The sequence below is a fragment of the Natrix helvetica genome, assembly GCF_964273705.1.
Source record: "Natrix helvetica genome assembly, chromosome: 4".
Classification (NCBI taxonomy): Eukaryota; Metazoa; Chordata; class Lepidosauria; order Squamata; family Natricidae; genus Natrix; species Natrix helvetica.
Window position 1 is genome coordinate 73,704,872 of NC_138550.1, and position 19,219 is coordinate 73,724,090.

The 19,219-nt window shown below is 39.2% G+C and overlaps 1 protein-coding gene across 3 annotated transcripts in view; it reads left to right on the forward strand.

Moving 5' to 3' along the window:
• Positions 1–19,219, forward strand: part of SLC24A3 (solute carrier family 24 member 3) — a 207,304-nt gene that overhangs the window by 147,243 nt on the left and 40,842 nt on the right. For all 3 annotated transcript variants that reach the window (XM_081950254.1, XM_081950255.1, XM_081950256.1), the window contains 4 exons: positions 4,279–4,353; positions 6,294–6,378; positions 8,835–8,938; positions 17,763–17,837. In XM_081950254.1, coding sequence (XP_081806380.1) covers positions 4,279–4,353; positions 6,294–6,378; positions 8,835–8,938; positions 17,763–17,837 — 339 coding nt within the window. The remainder of the gene's footprint in view (positions 1–4,278; positions 4,354–6,293; positions 6,379–8,834; positions 8,939–17,762; positions 17,838–19,219) is intronic.

Genomic DNA, 19,219 nt, shown 5'->3' on the forward strand with positions numbered 1-19,219 from the left:
AATATTGATTTTGAGTGTGTGTGAAAAATACTCCATATATCTTCTGTTTGGTGGAAAACATGTGGGGTGTGCATGTTAAAAAGTTAAAATTAAAAATGCTGTATAGTTGGACCATAAACTTTTATTAATGCTAAATATTAAGTCCATAATGAAAAGTGACTCAAATTTTCTCTATGTATTGTAAAAGTGAATGTTTATATACTTTCTTTTAAATAGCAGGAACACATAGGCCTAATCAATTCCAAATCATTCAAACTCTCCCTAGAATAAAAGAAATTATTGTCTCCCAGTAAGGCACTATCTTGATGTGGTTGTGGGCTGTATGCTCTGAGGAAAATGAGAGCTATGCCAGAAGTTCAACCATACCAGACAGGTTTTATCAGAGTGTCTCTCCCATAAACAATATAGTGAGATATAATTTACAGAAAGTTATACCGAATCAGTCAACTCTTGGGTCAATAAGTGCCATGCTAAATGTTAGATGTCTACCAAATGGACATCTGGTGACAACTGTACTATTGGAGCATCTAGAACAGCACAAAAATAATTTAGGAAGGTTGCATTCTTTGAAACTTGTTACAAAGAAACATCTAGTACAGGTTTTAAAAGATGCCAATACTGTAATATTAAATATAAGTTGCTGCAAGAAACAAAGCAACTAATGTATAGCATGGCTGCAGTTATAACTAGATAACTTGGATGCAAAATCAACAAACAAGAAAAGAAGTCAGTGCACCACCAAAATGGAAGATCAGATTGAACAATAAATCAGCATTCTAAGATCAAATGCAAGTAAGCTAGAACAGATGAAATAAAAGAAGCTGAAGAGCAAAAAGACCAAAGACTACTTGATCGAGAAATATAAGAATAACGAAGTACTAGAAATAATAAAGTAGCAAATACAATCAAGAAGATCAACAGATACAAACTTAAATTACACAAGAGGAATAATCTCAAATTTCAGTTGAAACAGAAACATTTCTACCAATCAATTGAGAGACAGCAATGAATCAGTCAGTATCTGACCAAGAAGAAACAGTGAAATGCTTGGAAAATACAAAGAAATACAAGAATGCAGTTTGAATAAAGGAGTTAGATAAGAATAAAAAAGGAACTAAAATTAAGAACTTGTAATAGCATAAATGGTGGAGAAAAGGGCTAGGATGATCAAGAATTGGTCAGCACTAGACGTAGATAAACTGCATTGTTTTTGGTTGAATCATCTGCTTGGTTGATACCCACTCATTGCCAAGCAGTTTCATAACAGAATGCAAGTGGCTGTAATTGAACATAGGTTAACATTTGGAAAAACCTAAATGATAATGAAACATCCAACAAAAGGGCAGCACCAGGCAACTACAGGCCAATTACTTGCTTACCAACTATTTTCACATTGCTAAAGGGTGTTTTAAATGATGCAGTCCGATAGCAACTAGTTGAAAACAAGCTCTTTCCATCTGCACAGAAATGAAACCATCCAAACAGCAGAGGAACAAAAAAAATCAGCTCCTAACTGACAAAATTATTTTAGAAAACAGCAAGAGGAAGACACAGTTGAATGTAGCTTGGATTAATTACTTGAAAGCATTTGACTCTCTGTCACATGATTAGATAATTAAGTGACTAGAAATAACAAGAGTCAGTAGGAACATCAGAAGCTTTGTGCAAAGATGGCATATAGCAATAGCAATAACAGACTTATATATTGCTTCACAGTGCTCTACAACCCTCTCTAAGCAGTTTACAGAGTCAGCATATTGCCCCCAACAATTTGGGTCCTCATTTTACCAACCTCGGATGTTACAATAAATTTCCACAATCTTACAATGTCTTTTCATCTCCATCCAGTTTATTATGTCTATTAGTAATGGCACCTTAAAGTCAAACAATGATAGTTTCCTCTCATTCAAGGAGAACAGAGAGTGATGCGGTGTAGACATTGCTTAGTGATGCGGCGTAGACATTGCTCTTTGGATGGGGATGGTGACAGCTGAGCTTTTTTTCCCCCTGCTGGCCTTTGCCTCACTTGGCAAGAAATCTGCTCAGTTATCCGAATTAGAAAACAATTACTTGTTTCTAGCTCCAGTAGTTAATTAAGCAGGAGATACATGTTGCAGGAAGTACTAAAGCCAGTCCCAGTCAATTACATCATCATCTTGACCAGAAATTCTTGAAAAGAAAGCATGCTAATTGGGCATGAAGACACCTCTCCAAATGGCTTAGCTTTTGGCACAGCATTTATTACTCTGCAATGAAAAGATAACTGGTCTAGGGAGACATTTTTATTTAAATGTGTTTGCTTTAATGAAAACTAAAAGTGGTTCCAATTGTTTGGGGACTGAAATAAAGTAGGTTTCTATAAAATTACCTTTCTTCATTGTTACCTATCCTATGGAAATGTGATCATTATTTGGCATCTCCAGAAAAGAAACTGGTAATACATAATTTTTCACAGGTAAGTGCACAGAGGCTCTTTGCATATGACCTGACCATGTGCTATGCATTAAAGAGAATATCTTTGCATGTGCTTTAGCATTTTTCCTTCATAGAATAAGACTCTCCTGTTCCTGTGTATGAGGTGTAGTGATATCCAGTGATTCTGGATTAGCCTGCATAAGATGCTTGAGTGACTTGAAGGTTCCTTGTGCTTGTACAAAGCTCTACACAAAGGAATGGGGCATGTGGAATTGATTTTCCACTGAAATGGATTCAGGAATCATTGTGCAGGGAAAATCTTTGTCTGTGCATCAGGATTTATTTGCATGGAACTAATAGGATAGAGCATGTGAGTTGATATTAATTCAGCATTTAGTATAATCAGCATTTGATGTGTAATGCTTGTACTGAATCTGTCTAGGCATGGGCAAAAATGCTATTAGAAGTTGAATAGCAATATTGTTTATTTATATGGAAATCACTTGAAATCAGAATAAAAATGTAAAAGCAACAAGGAGCATGCAGAAAAATATAAACATATAAATGATCGGTACATATAGAACAAATACAAATGAATAAGAGAACCATGTATCCATCACAAAAGTTTATTCAGTAATTGATGACTTCAAGTACTTTCAAATGTATGACAATTAGCATCAAAAACACTGTACACTATGAAAATATTGCGCAATATTTTTTCCAGATATATATGATATGATATGAAATGGATAGTTTTTGTATTGTGTATTGTGCATTATGTAATCCCTTTATACAGAATGCTATTTGACATACCTAGGTGCAATCTGCATAGTCCCTTCCCTTGGTCTTAATACAGTGCATAATACAATAAAACACCAATGAATCTCCAGGTGTTGGATCCATCTGGGAAGGAAGAAGCAAGGGTGGCAAAAGCAATGTGGTGTTTCTTCTAAGGGTAATTCTTCTAATTGCTCAGACAGACAGCATAAATCATTTGGGATTGATTGTCAGTTGGGAACAAGGAAACCAGTTTCATATTTTGGAGCTGATAGGTGGACAGAGTTTGTGTCTCCTTGCCTACCAGTGATTACTTCAAGATTATAGCAAAAGCCATAATGCAGATTTATACCACTAGTTCTTAGACTGAACATGGCCTGAATTAAGGAAAGAATTAAAACATGTTTGGAAATATACAGTTGTTTTTACACACATATAGATACTCTCCCACCAATTTCCTGTAGAGAACTGGGCATGCAGGTGCATATCTGCTTGGGGTAATAATTCCTGGTTTTCTAGCAGGAAGAGTTGTTCTGTGCAGGGAGCCCTGTTTAGGGAACTGAAATGTGTAATGGAGTTCTCTCAACAACTTCCCTCAATAGCTTACTATTGAGGGAAGTTATTGAGAGAAGTCTATTACACATTTCAGCTCCCTGCACTGGACTGTACAGTACAGTGTTCATATTCTTTCTGCAAGAAAACCAGGCATTATTAACCCAATCAACTATGCCCCCATCTGCTCTTGTTTGGGGTTAGAAATTGAGTAGTTTCCCCATTCCTCAGCTGTAGGCTAAGCTGGGAAGATAGAGAAACATCACAGAGGGCTGCAGTGGGAAACAACTTCTATATTGCTATCAAAGATTCCATATTTTTTACTCTCTGCCTTTGGTCATAATAAAAATAATTAATCATATTATCAAGAAAACAAAGTAGACATGCCAATGTTGAGCTCAATTAAATAGTGTCTTTCCTCTGTAGTATTAAAAAAAATAGATGGATGTGTTTTAATTCTTTTCATAGACTGAAATGAGGAAATATCATGATCAAAATAGCCTCTTCTCAATGGAATGCCTTTTGTTTGTTTAGGCCGTCTACATGTTCTACGCTTTGGCTATTATCTGTGATGATTTCTTTGTTCCTTCATTGGAAAAAATTTGTGTAGTAAGTATCCACTGAAAATAGCTTTCCATATTTATTGAAATATATGCATTATCATGTTTTGCATTTAATCATATTTCATTTCTTATTTTACATTTGCCATATCTACAGTAGAGGTTTCCTGAGCATATGTATGCTTATGCCATTTCCTACTCTGTACTTCTTTTATCAGTGAGAAACATAAGGAGAATAGCCTTGACTATTAGTGTTTTCCAAGAAATGTTATTGATGATGCTTCATGGTCTCTGAACATGGAAGTTAAGGCTAATACACATGAAAAAAAAATTCCATTCTGAATATGTCTAGTTCCTTGTAAATGTCCCCTAGCATATTAAACATAAAGGTTGTGCAAGCTTCAGATTCAATTCTGCAAGTTGCTTTGTAGCACCTGAAGAATGAATGCAGCACCAGCCAGTAATTCATTAAAACACCCATATCTGTTGCCTGAAGCACATGGCTGATATGGAAAAAGACACAGCTGGTTTAATGGCCAACAGATATTACCTTGGCATTTTTGCATGTTACAACAGAACTTTTCAGCATAATTGATTCTGAAGCATTGCAGAATTCTGTGAACATATGGAAGAGTAATCCATAAGCACATGAAGTGCACATTTCCCTATTCTAAGTTTTTAAAATGAAAAACACACATTTTTTCTAATTTCCATATTGTTTTATTTCTCCCCTTTTAGGTATTTTTTTTTCAAATTGATGTGTGTTTTTTAAATGGAAAATTACTAAAGTGGCAGAGTACATAGTATTCCAAACACAGTTATGCTATTAAATGTGTGTAATACTCTTAGGGTACCAGCAGTTCCCTATCTGTTTTTTTCCATGCTCTTTTCAAATAACTGCAGCAGGGTATTCGATTTTTTAAATTAAATAACTTAAATTATACAAGGATTGTGATTGTCTATAAGGCCTGACATTCAAAAGTGTTTATAAAAAATATGAGCTACAGTATATCCAACAGTATAATTCTGGTGCAAACAGTTGTAACTGTGTGATATGTTTGTTTGCCCTGAACTGAATTGAATTGTTCAAATTTTAAAAGTCCCATTGGGGAAATTTTAATTTCTCTTACATTTTTATAAATATAATTGTATCTTTCTCTATCTTTTTTTGAGGTCCAACATTTACATACAGTAATTCTAACATATTAAACTTATTCCAAAACTACATAACCCTTTTATTTTATTCCTAATCTAATATCATCCCCACCCTCATACCACTTTTTAAAAATATTTGCCATCAGCTTTTGATGACACAGTCAAGGGCTCCAGGAATTTTTTTAAAGAAGTGGTTGGCAGGACCCATGACTATAGGTTGTTGATTATTGCTTTAAAAAAAACAGTCTCATCCAGAATGCACATGCAGGATCATTGTTTAAGGACTATTGCACATTTATAAAATAAAGATAATAGTGGGCATGTGTGCAAACCTTCTCATTACAAAGCTTTCTGCATTTGTTTCGTTCCAAACCTTTAAAATGCTCAAGATAACTCTAAAACCAATTGAAGTTGGTAGGAACTGCTATTCAGCAGGACAGAGCAAAAATAGAATATTTAGAAAACCAATAAGTGATAACCAAACCAAACACCCCTCTTCTCAATCAGTACCAGTACACAAAGCCTAGGGAAAAATGTGTATTCAGTCATCAATCTAGATCTGTGAAGTTGATGTTAATGAAAAAGTGGATGAATGAAAAAAAATGGCTCAACCAATTCTGGAGTTCCAACCTTGACAAGCCTTACTCAGGCGAGTATTAGATGTCTTTTGCTTCTCATCTAATATTTGATCGATATGACAGTTGCTTAGATGCTTTAACTACAATTTAAATATGTTTTTAGTTTTTGTTATCTCCTTTATTATGCCTTGAGAAACATTAAAAGAGGTTTTAAAGTCATGTCAGTCAATCAATGATTTTTCCCCTCCTTCCGCAGCGCTTGCACCTCAGTGAAGATGTGGCAGGGGCAACATTCATGGCAGCTGGCAGTTCTGCTCCAGAGCTCTTTACATCTGTGATAGGTAACAAAACGACTAACTTCTAACCACTAACATTTTTGAAACTAAGAATTACTATTTATGGCTGTGTTCCTACTTTGCTAAAGTATGCGTATCTCTGAAACTAGCTAATGCTGATGGAAGAGAAAACCTTTGTGGCAGAAAAAGTGACCGTTTGATTGTCCTATATGGGATCTTGTATGATGCCAACAGCATTCAAACTCTGAAAAATCTATGTATGGTTATTAGCAGAAGTCTGTTAACTAGGAAAAGTCTATAGTCAGAATAACCACCAAAATGCCAAAACAGAGGCACATTAATTAATACATACTCCCATGCTTTCAACTGCTAACTCTGCTGTTAGGTTACATTAAAAAGGATGGGAAGAACAGTTCATTAGTCAACTGATCATTGCTTTGATATTTGGTGTTTGAAATGTGGTGAGAAACCAGCTCACAAAAGTGGTAGTTACTAACAGAGCACATGCCTTGCATTCATTACGTTCCTGGTATTTCCGAGTGGGATGCTGAGAAGCACCTATGCCTGAAATGCAAGAGAGGTGAACAGAGCTGGCTTAGAAAGCTGCTTTATTTTATTGGAAGTAAATGAACTGCATTGAAATGGCAGTTGAATGAGAACAGCATAATTATTTTTAATAGGAGTCATCTGAATATGTAACAGATGGCAAGGCCAGATTGTTGGTTGCTATTAAGCAAGAATATAGAGAAAATATGATACTGTCCATCACCAGCAGATTTCTGAAAGAGGGAACTCTTACATTCCAAGATCTGATTTCGGGAAGGATGGATCAGGTGAAGGGAACTCAGCTCTTCTAGTCTTTCTCATGGTAGATTTGACTGGAGCATCTTCTGTATGGTCACAAAGAGAGAGAAGCCAGAGCAGCAGGCAGGGCTGTTAGACGCCTTTATGGAATGTTTGCACAGGACTCCTTGCCAGATCTCCTGCCGGCAGGGAGCAGCGCACTTTGGTGGGGGTCGTTGCTGTAGTGAAATACTGTATGCGGTTAGAACAACCTGTCCAGCATTCTTAGGTCTATACCAAAACTTCCCGCTCATGTCAACCAAAAGTGCAGTTTAAAAAATGTGAGACTTTACATCTCCAATGTTGTGCTTTATATGGAGAAAATAGAATACTTTCATTTATGCATTTCAGCAATCATATATGCAGCTTTTCCCGAATATATTTCCAGTACCACCCAAATCTGAGAAATCCTTTACGTATTATTATATTCAAGACAAAAATGTGATACAAATAGTTTTTCTGTTTCAGGACAGTTCAAAGTTACAGCAGCCTAGGGAAAAAGTAATGTATGATCCATCCTCAAAGTTACAACCATCATACCAACCCCCCAAAGTCACGTAATCACAATTTGGGTACTCGCATTTATGAACAGTTGCTACTTCCTATAGTCATGAAATTGCAATTTGTGACCTTCATAGCCAGTTTTCAACAAGCAATATCAATTGGTGAAGTGGATTGGCTTAACAGCTACCTGATTCAATACAATACAATACACAATACAATAGTAGAGTTGGAAGGGACCTTGGAGGCCTTCTAGTCCAACCCCCTGCCTAGGCAGGAAACCCTATACCGTTTCAGACAGATGGCTATCCAACATCTTCTTAAAGACTTCCAGTGTTGGGGCATTCACAACTTCTGGAGGCAAGCTGTTCCACTGATTAATTGTTCTAACTGTCAGGAAATTTCTCCTCAGTTCTATGTTGCTTCTCTCCTTGATTAGTTTCCACCCATTGCTTCTTGTTCTACCCTCAGGTGCCTTGGAGAATAGTTTGACTCCCTCTTCTTTGTGGCAACCTCTGAGATATTGGAACAATGCTATCATGTCTCCCCTAGTCCTTCTTTCTCTTAAGCTAAACATACCCAGTTCCTGCAACCGTTCTTCATATGTTTTAGTCTCCAGTCCCCTAATCATTCACTTAACAACTGCTGTAAAAATGGTTGTAAAATCAGGTCCAATCATGTGATGACTCACTTTACAATTGCAACAACTTAATGTCAGAAATTCCAATCCTAATTGTAGTCATAAATTGAGGGCTACCTGTAGACTGGATATAATGAAAGGCACATTTTAAGAGCTTATTTGCAAGAATGGCTGGGAGCAGAGTTATTCCCCCTAACTTTGCCTCATCTATCTGGTTTAAAAATGCACATGGAAGTTTATTTCACTATCTTACTTCGAGACATATGTTGGTTAGGGCTCTGTGCGTTTTGAATAAATGTTGAGAAATCTTTGGATAAATGTTATTGTAATTCACTTTATTTTTTCATGCAGAAACCACATCTGGCTGCATTTGTAATTCTGCATATGTTATCCGCTATAATCAAAGTATAAAGATTATGCATTTTTTTTCTACTGTTCTACTCTGCATAGTTCTAATTCATGATCAGAAATCATGTCTGCCTTTTGATAACAGATTGAAATTATCCCCTCTCCCCAGGTGTGTTTATCACAAAAGGAGATGTAGGTGTTGGGACCATTGTTGGCTCTGCAGTATTCAACATCCTGTGCATAATTGGGGTTTGTGGCCTATTTGCAGGACAGGTAAGGTAATTCATGAAATTCAAAAACATTTCTAAAACTTCTTAGCCTGTACAGAATGAGAATGTGTACAAATATCACTTGTCCCTGATCTCTCTGTTGCCAGAACCACTATCTAACCTTACTTTAGGAAGGTGCAAAATGCTTCATATACAGTATAGGTATTATTTATAGAAGTACCGTATTTTTCAGAATATGACGCACCAAGATTTTGCAGAGGCAAATTAAAAAAAAAGTTTTTGCACTCTGCAGACCTTCCCAAAATGACCACTTTTTTGCAAAAATGGGCCCATTTTTGTCCCACAAAAAGGGCATGCATAGCATTTAAAAGGCTTGTATAGTGCTCCTGGGGGCTGGGGAAGGCAGAAAATGAGCAAAAAATGGCCCATTTTCATGGAAAATGGGCCCATTTTGTCAAAAAAAAAGGTATGCATAGCCTTTAGGAGGCTTATAGATTGCTCCTGGGGGCTGGGGGGGGATGAGCAAAAAACACCCAATTTTTCGCTGATTTCTGCCCTCTCCAGCCCCCAGGAGCACTCTGAAAGCCTCCTAAAGGCTATGTATGGCCATTTTTGCAAAGGGGGCAGGGTTTCAGGAGGCCAAAAAGGCTGTATTCAGTGTATAAGACGCACCCAGATTTTCACTTTCTTTTCTGAGGGAAAAAGGTGCGTCCTATACTCTGAAAAATACGGTAGATTCCTGAGTTTCAGGAATTCTTTAGTTTAAGGATTTGATTTTCACAATTATTTGAAAGTGAAACTTAAAATGCCATACATGCCTGGAACAATGCTATTCACTATTGCTAAGGGCATTTTTGAAGGTAGCAAACCACTTCCACATTACTGCCATTAAAACTATGTGAATATATCCATATAGTTATCAGAAGGAAGTTATCTCTAAGAGGATGGGTAACCTTTTGTTCATCCACAAATTTGTTTATCTCTGGATCAATATATGTTAATGTAAGTAAGCCACTTTTTTCTTTATCCATTGCTGAAATAATTAGCTGAGAGAATATGGAGAGAATTTCCATAAAATTGATTTTGGGCTAATGAAAATGCTACAAGATTTAGCCTAAAACAAAAACCTTACTGAATTCTTTTCAAGTAGCAAGGAATGCAGGCATTCCTATAGGAATGCAATAGCAAGTTTCATGTATAATAATTCTGACTCCAGAAGGTAAAATTCTGACAATCATATTTTCAATTGACTTTTGAAACTAGAACCATATATAATGCATTATAGTAATTTGGTCAGGAGATTAGTGAAGCATGAAGCATTATGCCATATTTAGTGGCTATTACAGAACTATCTGTCTAGTTAATGATTAATACAGAGAAGAGAATTAAATTCAGGAGAAAAGGTATTAATACTCAATTTTTCTATTTGTATAGCTGTTCCATTCATCCTAACAAAATGTGGTGCCTGAATATTTGTTCAGACTAGATGAGTAACCCCTGAAAATCCACAAGATTTCTTTTTTAAAAAAATATTCAATTCTAGATGAAGTTGACCCTGAAGGTTATTCTGTTATGATACATTATAGGCCCAAGGGAATTCTTATACAATAAAATCACATGTTAAATCCTAGGGCCTAGACAGACAAAATCTGTTGTTTCCTCATTTACATAAACCCCACTGAAATGGAAGGCTTTTCTTACCTCCTGGAAAGCAAAGGGAGGAAAGAAATTTAGGAATTTATCCTAGATGTATTTGGTAGATGTCTCCTTGTAATATATCTTATTTAGAATCAAACCTCTATTTTTCAAAAAAGAAAAAAAGCTAGTCCATGTAGCAAAGGTTGATGGGTTAGTTCTCCTGATAGCACCAACTCCTGTAAAAATATATGTATTATGGAAAAACACAAGTAGTATTTTAAAAGATAAAAAGGATTTGCAGCCTAAATGAAGCATTAGGATGGATAGGTGTGTGGTTTTTTCAGTTAAATTCTGAAACGGGGGAAACTGAGGTCTATAAGGGAATTTCTCATTGGAATTTTCTTTATATCTTTTCACACTTAGTTTTTCCCGTTTGCTGCTGATCAAGCTAAACTTTGTTGGAGAGAGAGTTGCTTGTTTGTGTGTTCATGAAGAGAGTAGCAGAATTACATAACCAGGATAATAAAGGAAACTAAATGGCATTAGATGGTAATGTAAATGGCATTGAAAGTAAAATAATCCCAATCAGACCATTCAAGAAATATAATTTATGAAACACACTGCCTTTTGCATCATCACAGCAATTGCACAAGAGTGATTTTGCAATAATCATGTACCAATTTGATACCTGACTTAAGATAAAGCACTTTTTAAACAACTCCTATCTTTTAGCATCTTCTGTTTGGCTCTGGAAGTAATGGCAGTCACTTGAGTCCTATAAACAAATACTTTGGAATGAATAATCCATCTGAAGCTTTCCATATGTTGATTTTAGCAACTGGAAACTCATTTTGTCTCAGTATTTTCATGTCCTAAAAGCCTTTGTATCACATCACAGTCACCATCTTTACTTTTTCTCCTACTCTGTGGGCACCCCTGAACCAGGGGTGAAATTCAGCAGGTTCTGACAGGTTCTGGAGAACCAGTAGCAGAAATTTTGAGTAGTTTGGCGAACCAGCAAATGCCACCTCTGGCTGGTGCCAGAGTGGGATGGGAATGAAGATTTTGCAGCATCTTTCCCCTGTCACACCCACCAAGCCACGCCCACAGAACCGGTAGTAAAAAAAATTGAATTTTACCACTGCCCTGAACCTTTGGAGTATACGGGCAACCTATATCTTTTTAAAGGTGAAACATGGTAATTAAGATCTGTTCATGCCCAGCTGACAGATAATCAACATAGAGAAGGTACAAGGCTAAAAGGGAAGAGAACTCAGCAGTGCTACTGCTGTCAGCTGGACTATTTCTGAACAAAATTGAATGCACTATGCCTTTGTTCAAAAATAGCCTGCTGAGAGATAGAAGGTAAGGAGGGGCTTTTGGGACGAAGTGGAAAGAGGTAATAGGTAGCAAGCAGACTGTTACTGGCTGCAAAGGAATGGCAGTGTTAAAGTGGCAGAACAAAAGTGGCCAGTAAAAATTGAACAGATACCAACCCACAGCATCCCCTGAACAGATCAGCAATCCTATTATTAGGAAAGCATGCCATATCATACTCAAAAATACTGTCTTGAAACCAGAGTAATTAAAGACCATGTGAGTTGCCTCAGTTATGAGCTAGGCATGAAAGGATGACATAGTATGAGGATATATTTGTGCCAGGATCAAGGAAGAGTCCTCACATTATTCCCAATAGCAATTAATGTGTTATATCCATAAAGTATTGTTAGCACCAAAGAGCACTAACTCTTGCAAAGCACTAAGCCGTCCCAGGTCTTGCAAATGAAGTACTAATTTTATGTAAAATAAATCTAATATTTAGCAACATAGAAATAGACAATGAAGGATCCACAACTACAGCAGGTTTGCCCAACAGAATCTCCTCCCTGATTTTAATCTGAAGATTATGGGTCTTATAAACTTTATCAAACTAAACTGTCATATAAGAAAGAAAGCTTATAGATGGCTAGATGCATAGTTGGGTGACTAGTAGTTAGTTAGGATAGATATCCTGGGTGGTGGAGTGGGGATTCTGCCCAGTTTATTGGTGCCAAATATTCTTTGAGCAGCGATAATTCAAATGCTGCTTCTCTTCTCCAGTTCTGTATTTTACCGACTACAAGTACCGTAATTCAAATGGATTCAGTCTTTGATCTCTTTTATCATGATGTTTACATGAACTTGCTGCCCTGTAAAATGATTTTGGGTGTAATTGTTTTGATACAAAATACTCTCTGAAAAACTTTGCAGCATATGATGTACTAAATGAACTAGATGTTATAAATAATGCAGGGTTATTTTAAATAATAAGTAATATAGTCTTGATTCATGCCACTAAATAAACTTAAAAGAATATATTGTTGCATGGAATCGGAATTCTACAGCCAGTGTGAAATATATTACCACCAAACTGACTTGAAACATCCTAGTATTGTAGCCCACAGAGTGATTTGGAATTTGATGACAATAACTCAAGCCTCACCTTAATGCAGTGGCAAAATGAAACAGCAATGGGGCAATAAGAGACCTGTGTTGATATAATGAATCAAATCCCTTCAGAATGCAAATCAGTGGTACTCATATTTTGGAAAGCTTGTTTTTATGATGAATTGAAATATTTATCAGCATAACCAAGCGGCCTGGCAGAAGTCACCATGGCGCTCTGAGGGCGACAATAGAATCACCTACATCAATCGGCCAGGTCTGCACCAGGCGGCCAAAGAAGCTGAAGGTCACAATCCTCATTGAGGACTCTCTATGTGAGATGGAGATCAACATCGGGTCATCACTGACCATCATGCCATGGTCTACCCTGAAGCAGGCTATTCGTAGCCTAAAGAAGCAGCATCTTCGCACCCCTGACATCCGCCTACGAGATTACCAGGGAAACAGGGTCCCCATCATGGGTCCCCATCATGGGCCAAGGCACCTTCCAGGTGAAGTTCAAGCAGTTCAGTGGGAAACTCCCAGTGACAGTAGTCAGTGGAAACTTGCAGAGCCTCCTAGGGCTAGATTGGTTCTAAGCCCTGGGCCTAGAGGTGACCGGTATCAATGCCTTGAAAGACGATGGCGCTGAAGCCATCTTTAAGGAGTTTGAGGACATCTTTGGCACCGGTCTGGGTAAGTATGTGGGGACTCCAATTTCCTTTAGTTTAGATCCCAACGTAGCCCCAATAAGGCTAAAACCCAGGAGAGTATCTTTTGCTCTCCGCCCCAAAATTGACAGGGAAATTGACAAGCTCGTAAGCCAGAGAATCCTAGAGTCGGTCGATCATGCACGCTGGGAGACCCCTATAGTGACACCTGTCAAATCTGATGGGTCTGTCCACATCTGCACGGACTACAAGTGCACAATAAATAATGTGCTACAACAAAGCGCCTACCCTGTACCCATTGTACAGCACCTCCTTCATTCATTAGGCCCCGGAAACATTTTTGCAAAATTGGACATGGCGCAGGCATACCAACAATTGCCTGTAGATGGCGCTACGCTGGAAGCCCAAACCATTGTGACTCACAGGGGTGCATTCAAATGTCACCGCCTGCAATTCGGCGTTAGTATCGCCCCTGGACTGTTCCAAAGCGTCATGGAACAGCTTTTGCAAGGGATTCCAGGAGTCGTCCCCTATTTTGATGACATCTTGGTATCGGCTGCAAATAAGGTGCAACTTTTCAAACATGTACGAACAGTTTTGGCTCAAATTAGAGACAAAGGCCTCCGTCTCAAAAAAGAGAAATGCCAAATTAACGTGCCAAGGGTTGAATTCATAGGGTACCTAATCGATGGCTCTGGGATCAGGGCCCAACCACACAAAAAATTAAAGCAATTCAGGACGCCCCCACACCTCGCAATCAAACCGAGCTGCAGGTGTTCCTTGGGCTCCTTAATTTCTACAGCATCTTTCTTAAACAGAAAGCCACTGTTACTGAGCCCTTACACCATCTCCTGGTTAAGAATGTGAAGTGGTCCTGGGACAGAACCGAAGCTGCCGCATTTGCCGTGGTAAAACGACTCCTGTCGGCGGACTCCTTCCTGGTACAATACAGCGAGACCCTGCCGTTGGTGCTACAGCGAGCTGGACCATGAGGCTTTGGCTGCAGTGGCTGGAGTAAAGAGGTTCCATGGATATCTATATGGCCAGGACTTCAAACTGGTTATGAACCACAAGCCATTGTTGGGCTTACTGGCTGGGGACCGACCTACCTCAGTGTCATTATCACCCCGCATGACCAGATGGACCATCTTCCTAGCTGCCTACTCCTACCGTCTCATCCACTGACCAGGCTCCACTTTGGGGCACACTGATGCTCTAAACTGCTGCCCGCTGCCTGAACTTCTCGCAGACCCTACCCCCGAGACGCCAGTCCTCCTCATTGATTGCCTTGAGACTGGCCTGTCTCGTCCAGTGACATTGCCCATCACTCTGCAAAGGACTCCACCATCAAACAAATTTTGAACTGGGTGTGGAGGGGGTGGCCCAAGGGGCCTGTTGGGGCTGATTTCAAAATATATTTTGCCAAATGCGATGAGTTATACTGCGCATTGCAGTAATACTGCGCATTGCAGTATTAGAGCCTTTACACGTAGGGCATCCTGGAATTGTCAGGATGAAGTCTTTGGCTAGGAGTTACGTGTGATGGCCTAACATAGACAGGGAGATTGAAGAATGGGTGGCTACCTGCACACCGTGCCAGGAGTCCAGACCAGCTCCCCCAGAGGTGCCTGCTAAGGAGTGGGAGTGACCTCAAGCACCATGGTCTAAGTGTACATTGACTTTGCTGGCCCAGTTCATGGCCAGACATTTCTTGTAGTTGTGGACGCCTACTTGAAATGGTTAGAGGTAGTCTTGATGACCTCCACTATGGCAGAAGGGGTCATCAAGGTGCTACAGAGACTTTTCTCCACGCACGGCCTGCCCGATGTCTTGGTCTATGGCAACGGGCCCCAATTCATGGCCATACAATTTGAGACCTTCCTAGCAGCTCAGGGAATCAGGCATGCCCTGGTCACGCCATTCCATCCAGCCTCTAATGGTCAGGCGGAGAGAATGGTGAGATCTGCAAAAGAGGCCCTCTCTAGGATGGGCCCGGGAGATTGGCAAACATGGGTTGACCACTATTTGCTAATTAAGCACATCACACCCAGTGCCACTACAGGGAGAAGCCCATCTGAGTTTCTCATGGGTCGCTGGCTAAGGTCCGACTTAGATCGGCTACACCCCAAGTATTCTGCCTCATCGCCACCAGACTCCACAAGAAAGATTCGGACGTTTAGCGTAGGGGATTGGGTATACACCCACAACTATGCTGGAGGAACTCTGTGGATTCCTGCCACAGTGATAGGCATCACCAGCCCTCGCTCTTACCTCCTAGAGCTCAAGGACGGTAGGAATTGGAGAAGGCATATTGACCAACTCCGTGGCCGCCTCTCCAACTCCACTCTTAGACAACCAGAGGTAACTCCTGCATGAGTTAGTCAAAGCCCTACCCAAACGGAGCAAACGCTCACTCCTTCCACGGCCAGCTCAAACCCGAGGGTACTGGAAAACTTATCTGGTTATGTTGCAGGCCCGCAGCGAGCTCCGAGCGAACCAGCTCTAGAAGCTCCAGCTGCGGCCTGTGAAAGGTTCCAGGAGCTTCCACCAAGCAGAGCTGCGGAGCAAAAAGGTCCGTCTGACCTGTCCAAGGAAACCCCTCCTACTGAACTGCTCAGGTCAGGCAGAGCTACCCAAAAGCCCGCCTACCTGCGTGACTATGTAACAAGTAGGATTGTTCCATCCAAGAGGGGAGGGGTGTTAGATACTTGTTCTAACTACAGTGGTTTCCACCAAGGTCCTCTATTCTGGTGGGAACAGAGGTTTAATCCTATTGGTCGAAGGGTCTGACAGCTCCCTATAAAAGGGCTACTGTCAGATTCAACCTTCGCTGGATTGTTCTCACTTGTTGTACTTAATAAAGAGCTGTTGTTACCGTTAAGCCTTTGTGTGCCTATCCATTACCCAATCTAACATGTTCATAAGTGATCTCTTGGTCCACATCCAAGGTCAGATTCAGAAATAGTTCGACACATACTTGGTATGGGATAGTCTGCCCTGACTTGTTTCCACTTCTGGAACACGGTTTCAGAAAAAAAGAATTCTCTTCTTGCTGTGAGGATTCTGAGAAAAACCCATCCCTTTCAGAGGCGTGTGTTTCCCTTCTGAAAGCTGAGCCATTGTTCAAGCCCCCAAACGAAAGAAACCAGCCCCCAATGAATAACTGTGATGGATCTATTCCAAGCCTGAAGAAAGGTGGAACAGACCGACCCATTTGCACAGGGAAGGAGGGGGTAACATTTCTCTGGCAGTGCCTCATCTTCCTCTCCTGCCCCCTTTTTTACACAACAGTCTTTCTGGTATCTTTTTCGGGAGAGGGGGCGGTCTAGAAATTCGAAGAAAATAAAAATAAATAAAATAAAATAAATCTCCCAAACCAAACTGACAATCTAGCTTCAGTCAGCAAGACCTATCATAGACACCTCATCCTGCAGGTTTACCTTTGCCTGAATGCAAAAGAGCCCAGAACAAGCCCTGCAAATGCAATGTACTAAGATCTGCTTCTCCCCGGTCTCTCCAGCTGACTGCTTGGCTGCCTTGTCAGTGCCCCAGAGCCCATTTGCCTATTAGCTTGCTACCCATTCCAAAGGCTCACTCATTGTCTAATTAAAAGGGTTACTTTAAATTTCAGATAGAGCTAATCATTTAAGGAAACCAGTATCCCTTCCATCAATACTTCATACAAGCAATGTCAATCCCTGCCATGCTTGTGTGCGTGAGAGAAAGAGAGTGAGTGAGTGTGCGTGTGTGTTGCAGAGCCATCATTTGCAGTGGAGCAATGCTCTGGAATCGAACATTGGAGTGCACAACATTGGAGAAGGTTTTGAATCAAGATAGAGCAGGGCAGAACCTGCTTTAGAAAAGTAAAAATCTGGCTTAAATTGCCTTGATTTACTTTGAACTCAAGGTATCAAATCAAAACAGAGACCTGATCTCTCATCATGTGGAACTAGGTATTTTTCTTTGAAGTAACCTTGGGTTTCAAAACTGCAACATTTTCAGATTTCTCATAGTGAATAATTGTATATGGGAAATAGCACCCAAACTTCCAAATTATTCTAAAAACCCTTTCTTGCTATTTGTTTTTGATGCAAAGTTTGTGCTCATCAATTCATTTGCTTTTTTTTTTCTCAGATAGTTGTACTGTCTTCTTGGAGCCTCTTGAGAGATTCAGTGTATTATACCTGCTCGGTTGCTGCACTTATTTTGGTAAGTACTGAGTGGTTTTTCTCCTAAATAAAGGTTTTGTTTGTGAATGTGTGCATGTCATACTGACCTAGCCAATCAAGTTTTGGTTTGCATTTGTGTATATGCCCAGTTTGCATAGCTAATTTATGATTAGATATATTGTACAAATCCACAACTGAATAAGCCATGGCTAATTTGACCTTGGATAAGAATGTGATGTGAACTCAGTGTCTTGACTGCCCTTAACAAACAAAGGAGTGTTGATCTTCCTATTTTGTAAGGTTTTAGTAATGAGAGATGTTTTAACCAGTATATATTGATTGTTTTGCTCTTCTGGACATTCCATTTAGTTCAATACAAGTCACACTCCTTAACAATTTCAGACTTTATCCTTTAGTGACAGTTTAGATTTTGATCTGAAAAGGCTTGTTTCAAAACTTTAGAATGTGAGACTTCAGCTTTAGATAGCCACAGCTGTATTGAACACACCAAAGTTTATTCTTCATATTTATTCTTCATATTTCTAAACCACCCCCTCTCCCAAAAAGGGACTCGTTTAGTATTTAAGGCAAATGCTATACATTCTGAAGTCTTGAAACATATGTTGTCATTCAGAAAATATGTTTTAATAACTGAACGTTGACATAAAATTTGTTTTGTGAACTGCCAAGATGTTATTTTGTGTTATTTACAAAAGGGATAGTTGTTATCCCTTCCTTTCCATCTTTAGATGTTTATTTTCTGTTATATTTTATTTATTTATCCTATTTATGCCAGCTGCAATTTCCAGTCTTTCAGCAGTTTACAGTAATTACAAGAAAAACAAGCATTTAAATAAAATGTTTTTAAATAAATAAAATGTTAAATAAAATGTCTTTTATTTAAATAAAAGTGCACGCTCAGCGAACCGGTTGTTAAACTGGTAGGATCTCACCCCTGCACCTAACTGTAAAAGAAGCAGAAAGCTACAAGTGTAACTGTGCAAATACCACTCCTAAATATCCATTCCAGTTACTTTAATTCGCTAGCATCATTGTAGGCACACCTGAAAGAAAAAGGAGGCAAGTCAAGTGGAAGCACAGAATGTCAGTGCACCCTGGTGGTCACATAGAGGAAAGCTTCTTCCTGGTGGACCTCCCAGAAGAGGAATAGAGCTATATATTGATTGCAGAAGGAACTGCTAAAATCAGGGACTGTGATTTCAACATGGAGATGGAAGGCTTGAATCTTAGAAAGTTTTCCCACATTCAGAATGGATATGTGTGTATAAAGTGACATCAAGGGAAAGGTGGATATATAATGTACTATTCAAATTTATGCATTTACAATACATGAGAATAGTGGCGCTATTCAGAAAGATGCCATAAGACTAGCTATTTGTCCAACTGAGTTCTTTACATGAA